The 6,705-nt window shown below is 31.1% G+C and overlaps 1 protein-coding gene across 3 annotated transcripts; it reads right to left on the bottom strand.

The window, feature by feature from the left end:
- LOC133311504 (probably inactive leucine-rich repeat receptor-like protein kinase At5g48380) lies at positions 1–3,021 on the bottom strand. 3 transcript variants are annotated; one of them, XM_061512559.1, is made up of 3 exons: positions 2,944–3,021; positions 1,551–2,490; positions 1–1,191 (listed from the first exon to the last, which is right to left on the bottom strand). In XM_061512559.1, exons 2-3 carry the CDS (start codon positions 2,397–2,399, stop codon positions 181–183), a joined length of 1,860 nt encoding a protein of 619 aa, XP_061368543.1. In that variant the 5' UTR covers positions 2,400–2,490; positions 2,944–3,021; the 3' UTR covers positions 1–180. The 3 variants fall into 3 exon arrangements, with proteins under 3 accessions (XP_061368543.1, XP_061368544.1, XP_061368545.1); XM_061512560.1 differs by lacking the exon at positions 2,944–3,021 and adding an exon at positions 2,768–2,833; XM_061512561.1 differs by lacking the exon at positions 2,944–3,021 and having other exon boundaries at positions 1,551–2,355; positions 2,440–2,478.
- Between the last annotated feature and the right edge of the window lie 3,684 nt (positions 3,022–6,705).

Genomic DNA, 6,705 nt, shown 5'->3' with positions numbered 1-6,705 from the left:
TATATATAATGGGCATCCATCATTGATGATATTAAATTGATGTTTCAATATTGATCGCACACAACTGGATCTGGACCACAAAACCTATATATAACACTAACATTTATTTTAGGACCATAAGGTAAGAGATACTTACATATTAAAATTGATTACATAACCTATTATATCTGATATACCTTTTCAACCAGTTTGCTCTCGAGCTACAATAAGTTCTTCTAAGTTATCAGTATCACCAGTATCTGTAGGCATCATAATCTCATCCTCAATTGTGAAATTATATCTACTCCCAATAGCTCTTAGAAGCTGGTATACTTCAAACATAGTGGGCCTCTCCTTTGGAGTTTCTGTAACACAGTTGCATGCAACCTTTAGAAATTGGAAAAGCTCATGATCAACACCCTTCCCAACTAGTGATTCATCAATGGCATCCTGAAGTTTTGAATTGCTAGAGAACTGTGTAATCCATTCTACCAAATTTCCTTTAAAAGTTTCCGGAGCTTTAGCCACATGGGTAGGTCTTTCACCTGTCACCAACTCAAGAAGCACAGTCCCAAAGCTATAAACATCCCCTTTAGGTGTAGCCATCAAAGTTTTTGCATACTCAGGAGCAACATAACCTAAATCCCCAAACTCCCCATTCACAAAAGTACTCAAATGTGTATCAATTGGGTTCATCAATCTAGCAAGGCCAAAATCAGAAATTCTGGGCTCAAAATCTACGTCCAACAGGATGCATTTAGAGCTTATGTTTCGGTGGATGATGCGGGGATTGCAGCTATGATGAAGCCATGCTAATCCTCTTGCTGCTCCAATTGCAACTTTGAGCCTTAGAGACCAGTCCATGGTGCTCCCACCATCAGCAGGATGTAGTTGATCATGTAGGGTACCATTTGGCATATTTTTATAGACCAGAAGCCTCTCCTTTTTGGCCATGCAAAAACCTAAAAGGGGAACCAAGTTACGATGTCTGACAGTCCCTAGCGTTCCCATCTCAGACAGAAATTCTTTCTCTGTGTGTTGTTGAGATTCCTGCAATCTCTTGACCATGAGCGATGTGCCGTCATGAAGGACAGCTTTGTAAATAGTTCCTGATCTTCCAGACCCAATAATATTGCTTTTACTGAAGTTACTAGTAGCCTTCATGAGATCCTTCAAGTTCATTTTTGAAATTGACTTCTCAAACATAGAAACCTGATGTACAAAATTAAGCACAGTTAGCCAGAAAATACATTGTTTACTTTGTAATGTCTGTTGTAGAAAATGTATGTATCATTTGTGTGTTGGGGGCAGAAAATACATTGTTTTCCTGTCTTTGGCACAGCAGTAAGTAAAAGATTTTTTCAGAGTTGATATAATAAAAAAATTCATGAAGAAATATTATTTATTAAAAAAAAATATGTAACAATTGAAAATATTATAAAAAAAAAAGAAGAAAATTTGCAATAAAAATGTTACCCAAGAAATTATTTTCTATTCAAGATGTTTTTCCATAATTAAACAATTTGCAATATGATCACATATGTAATAAGCCATGCATCAATATAGCTTGCCTTTATTGCTTTGGTTCCCTTAAGACTTCTTGCCCACTTGTTTCCTTCAGGGTCCTCTTCCTTTTTCTTATAAGACATGCGCCGCACATAGAAGAACAATCCAATACCCAATCCTAATGCTGCAGCAGTGACACCACCAACAGCTGCTCCAGCTATAACTGCAGTGTTAGTCTTGGAAGCTATGGCCTGGCATTGCTCCAAGGGGACACCACAGAGGCCTGAATTATTTGCATAACTGTCTGCTGTAACAATACCATTTCTAAAGGCTGGAACTTGCCCTGTCAAAAGATTGTTGGAGACACTAAATGACTTAAGCCTTTGGAGCAAAGCCAATTCAGCAGGAATATGACCTGTGAGTTGGTTTTGATCAAGTTTAAGACTATTAAGATAAGTACAGTTTGCAAGGGACAAAGGGATATCCCCAGTAAAATCATTTGATGATAGATCAAGAGTTGTCACAAACTTAAGAAGGGTAGATATATCTTGTGGAATGGTTTGAGAGAGTCTGTTAATTGAAAGATCTAATCCTGTCAAGCTTGAGCAATTCTGAATGCTGCGAGGAAACTGTCCCTTTAGTCCCATGTTTGACAGTTTGAGATTTAAGACTCTATTTTCATCAGGATGCCAACATTCTACCCCAGTAAATTTGCATATATATCCTTCTGTTTTGTTGTTGAAATCCCATGATTGCAAATAATTGTAGGGGTCTTGAAGTGAATTCTTCACATTTTTCAAGCAGAAGATATCAGTCTCAGTCCCATAGGTCATGCCACAATTAATCAGCAGAAACAAACTAACAACAACACTAGCAATGAAAATTCGGCTACTCAGAACCATCTTCACCAACATCTCAAACAAAATCAAAGAAGAAGTAATCCAAATACTTTACCCAAATTGGTATCTAATGCAAGCCACAGCATAAAACATAAAGTCCATACCCCTGCAAAAAAAAAAAAAAAAAAAAAATCAACTCATCAAAACAGAGAAAAACAAAATTAAAAAAAAAAAGGCATCAAGTATTTCCTTTCAAACGAAAATTCACAGTGTAAACCAAAGACTACTTCACAGATATGAAAAAAGAAAATATTACCAAAAAAAAAAAAAAAAACTCAGATACCCAGTAAAGTTTACTTTGATATAACTCAATACAAGCATAAACTGAATCAACCCAGATTCAAAAACACATGAATTTTGCACAAGGGTACTCAAATACCCACCTGGGTTATTGGAAAACCCAGCTCAGGAAATAACATGGAAACATCACTGTGCTCAAAAGAAAGGGCAAAGCTTGGTAAATTGCAGAAAAGGAAGACTAGAACTACAATGATGGAAAAAAAGAGAGTGATAGAAGAATTGCGAAGAAGGAAGAAAGCAGAAAAGAGAAGATATTCACCAGTCAAACAAGTAACACACCATAGCCAAAGTTTTATTTTTTGTTTCCAAATACAGAGAAGACTAAGACTGTGAAGGAAAGCGAAGACTTTAAACAAGTTTCTTTTGACTACCTGACTCGCTTTTGCTGAGAATTTGCAGATAACTTAACTTTTTTTTGGGTTTAAACTTCTATTTTTATCATATTTATATGGATTTAGTGTTTTTCAGTTTAAATGACATAATTTTGTGTTATTTTTAATGAAATTATGTCGTTTTGATGTATTTTGTCATTTTTTTTAATTTATGAAATTAGAAATAAAAAGAAAATGGATGAGAGAGAATGTTAAAAACACACTAAAACGACGTAGCTTCATTAAAAATGACATAATTTTGTGTCATTTAAAATGACAAACATTTTTCCCTATTTATATATGAGTTTTATATTTCTCAATAATTTTTTTTTTTTTTTTTTATAACTTCTCAATAAATTTTTTTATACACTCTTTAATTTCTTTATTGATATGGTTTTACGTATCATTTTTTTCTAATATATAAATCTCACATAATTTTTGTCTTTACCACATAAAAACGTTCATTTTCATATAACATAAGAAGTATAAAACTTTTTATATATAAATAATTTTATCTTTAATAGTAAGAGAAACAAATATAAACCATTATATTTTACAGAAATGAGTAACATTAAAATATGAAGTGATGTAATATTTTGTAACTGATTTTATCATTTTTAAATAAGTTTTATTTTGATAACAGAAAACCGTGACGTCAATATTAATTCCTCACACATCACTCTTCTTTATTTAGATATTTTATTTAAATATTATTTATCAATACTTGATTAGTTCGATTTAAGCTGTAAGACCACGTAGGCGATCAAATTCTCACTATACTAGGTTTTAACACATGCTTTGCAAGGAACTCGAATTCGAAATTACATATTATCAAATGTCACTCTTCTTTATATAAATGAATAAGATTAAATAATAAAATCTTGTAATATTTTTAACTTTTTTTTTACCCTTAAATAATTTATAATTATTGATCACGGAATATTGTAATTTGTAATGTCAATTTTAACTCCTATCTCATAATTTATTTTTATATAATTTTATCGTTACATTTTAATAATAAGATAAACAAATATAAACCATTATATTTTACTCATTTATTTTACATAAATGAGTAAAATATAAAGTAATGTAATATTTTGTAACTGATTTTGTCTCTTTAAATAAATTTTATTTTGATAACACAAAGTCGTTACGTCAATATTAACTCCTCACACGTCACCCTTCTTTACATAAATGAATAAGATTAAATAATAAATTTTTTTAATATTTTTAACTGATTGTTTTACCCTAAAAAAAATTTAATTGTTGATCGCATAAAGTTGTAATTTGTAATGTCAATATCCACTTCTCTCACGTTATTCATTTTTATACAATTTTATCATTACATTTCCTACATTTTAATAGTACAAGAAACAAATGTGAACCGTTATATTTTACATAAACGAGTAAGATTAAAACATAAAGTGATGTAATATTTTTGTAACTAATTTATCTGTAAAATAACTTTTATTTTCATCACATAAATATTAACTCCTCACCCATCACTTTTCTTTATTTGGATATTATTTATCAGTTTATCAATTATTTAATTAATTCATTTCGAGCTGAGTAAAATTGCGTGGGCTGCAAAACTATCTATCAATTTTTAACATAAATGTCTTCCCAAGAATTCGAATTCAAAACCATTGATTATCATTTGTCACTCTTCCCTATATAAATGAATAAGATTAAATAATAAAGTCTTGTAATGCTTTTAACTGATTTTTTTACCCTTAAATAATTTTTAATTATTGATCACAGTAATTTGTAATATCAATATTCACTCCTCTAGCATTATTTATTTTTACATAATTTTATCATTACATTTTAATTGTAAGAGAAACAAATAAAACCATTATATTTTATATAAATGAGTAAAATATAAAGTGAATTAATATTTTGTAACTGATTTTGTCTCTTTAAATAACTTTTATTTTGATAACGCAAAGTCATGACGTCAATATTAACTCTTCACACGTCACTCTTCTTTATGTAAATGAATAAGATTAAATAATAAAGTTGTGTAATTTTTAACTGATTTTTTTTGCGGGATAGGTTATTCTAATATTGTTAGATTAGAATATTAATAGAAGAGATAAATAATAAATGTAGTTGAGATTCTGATTTGACAGTGTTAGAAAATGGTATGCAAAAATAGACAAAAAAATAGTAGGTAGAATAATCTATTCTTTTTTACCCTTAAATTATTTTCCATTATTGATCACGTAAAATTATAATTTGTAATGTCAATATTCACTCCTCTTACGTTATTTATTTTTATTTAATTTAATCATTTGATAGTAAGAGAAACGAATATGAACCATTATATTTAACATAAATGAGTAAGATTAAAATATAAAGTGATGTAATATTTTGTAACTGATTTTGTCATCTTTAAATAACTTTTATTTTCATCACGTCAATATTTACTCCTTACACGTCAAACTACTTTAATTGGATATTATTCATCGGTTCATCGATTATTTGATTAGTCCAATTCGAGCATAGTAAGATCATATAGGCAGCAAAGTTTTTCCTATTAGGTTGTGTTTGGTTCAAGAGATCTGTGAAGATGCCCAGTAAACCATAAGTGGGAATAAGTGTTTGCTTCGTTTGGTTGAGGAGAACCAAAAATAAACCCACTTTTCAGGGTTGCCTAGCCATCTCTTTCGCGTGCAAAAAGGAAGCAAAGTTACTGTGTGATATGTCCAATCTTAACGTGGTATTTGAAGATGCATAGCGAGATAGCAAAGAGTGGTGTAATTTTGTGACAAAACTACCCCGTTAGCAAAGTACACACACAACTACTCCCATTGAGGTTCTCCACTGCAGCAACCTTCTCTTCCTCTACACGTTTAAGTTCATCTTCAACTGATGAAAGATCTGTATTCCATTGTACTGTTGTAAGCTTGTTATGTAATATTGTAACAAATTAACAGTCCAACTGCTATTCTAACAATAAACAAAAAGGGTTTTCAGGGAGGGGGGAAGGAAACCTCCTAGCAGTAGTTGCTTCCAGTCCTCACATTCCTACAGCCTCTCAGGTACAAACCAGAAGCAAGCATAGAAGCCAATAGTTCCCATCAAAGACCAGGGGTACTGATATACCAAACTATAAGAAAACTAGAGCAAACATTGTTCCAAAAGGGACTGCCCCTCCCAGATTAAAGCATTCAAATGAGAGAGAGAGTCTACGGTGAGTGTTATGGAGATGTTGAAATTGTTGAAGAACGAAAAGCGTTTTGTAACAACAGCAAAATTTAAAATAAAGGTTATTTTAGTCATTAATATCAACTTTCCCATCAATATTTTACTTTCAACCAAACATGAACTCATATAATCTTACTTAATTTTCCCAGTAATTTTTTGGTCAACCAAACAGATATTTTTAAACTTTCCTATCAAACTCACTTTCCAACCATTTCCCTATCAATTACATTTCTCTAGTATTCAAAAAATATCTCTTCAACCAAACGTCTCCTTAAGTTTTAACACAAATGCGTTCTCAAGTACTTGAATTTGAAACCATTGGTTATATTAGAACTTGGTTTGAATAAAAAATATTCGTGGAACCAAATTTGAATTATCCACTTTGCTGATTTATTCGAGTGACCGGGTCATTCACTCGAGTAAATGATGATCAATGTGAT

The sequence above is a fragment of the Gastrolobium bilobum genome, unplaced genomic scaffold, assembly GCF_033153095.1.
Source record: "Gastrolobium bilobum isolate Gb01-03AN ecotype WA unplaced genomic scaffold, APGP_CSIRO_Gbil_v1 utg1846, whole genome shotgun sequence".
Classification (NCBI taxonomy): domain Eukaryota; kingdom Viridiplantae; phylum Streptophyta; class Magnoliopsida; order Fabales; family Fabaceae; genus Gastrolobium; species Gastrolobium bilobum.
This window is presented reverse-complemented; position numbering and strand designations above follow the sequence as displayed.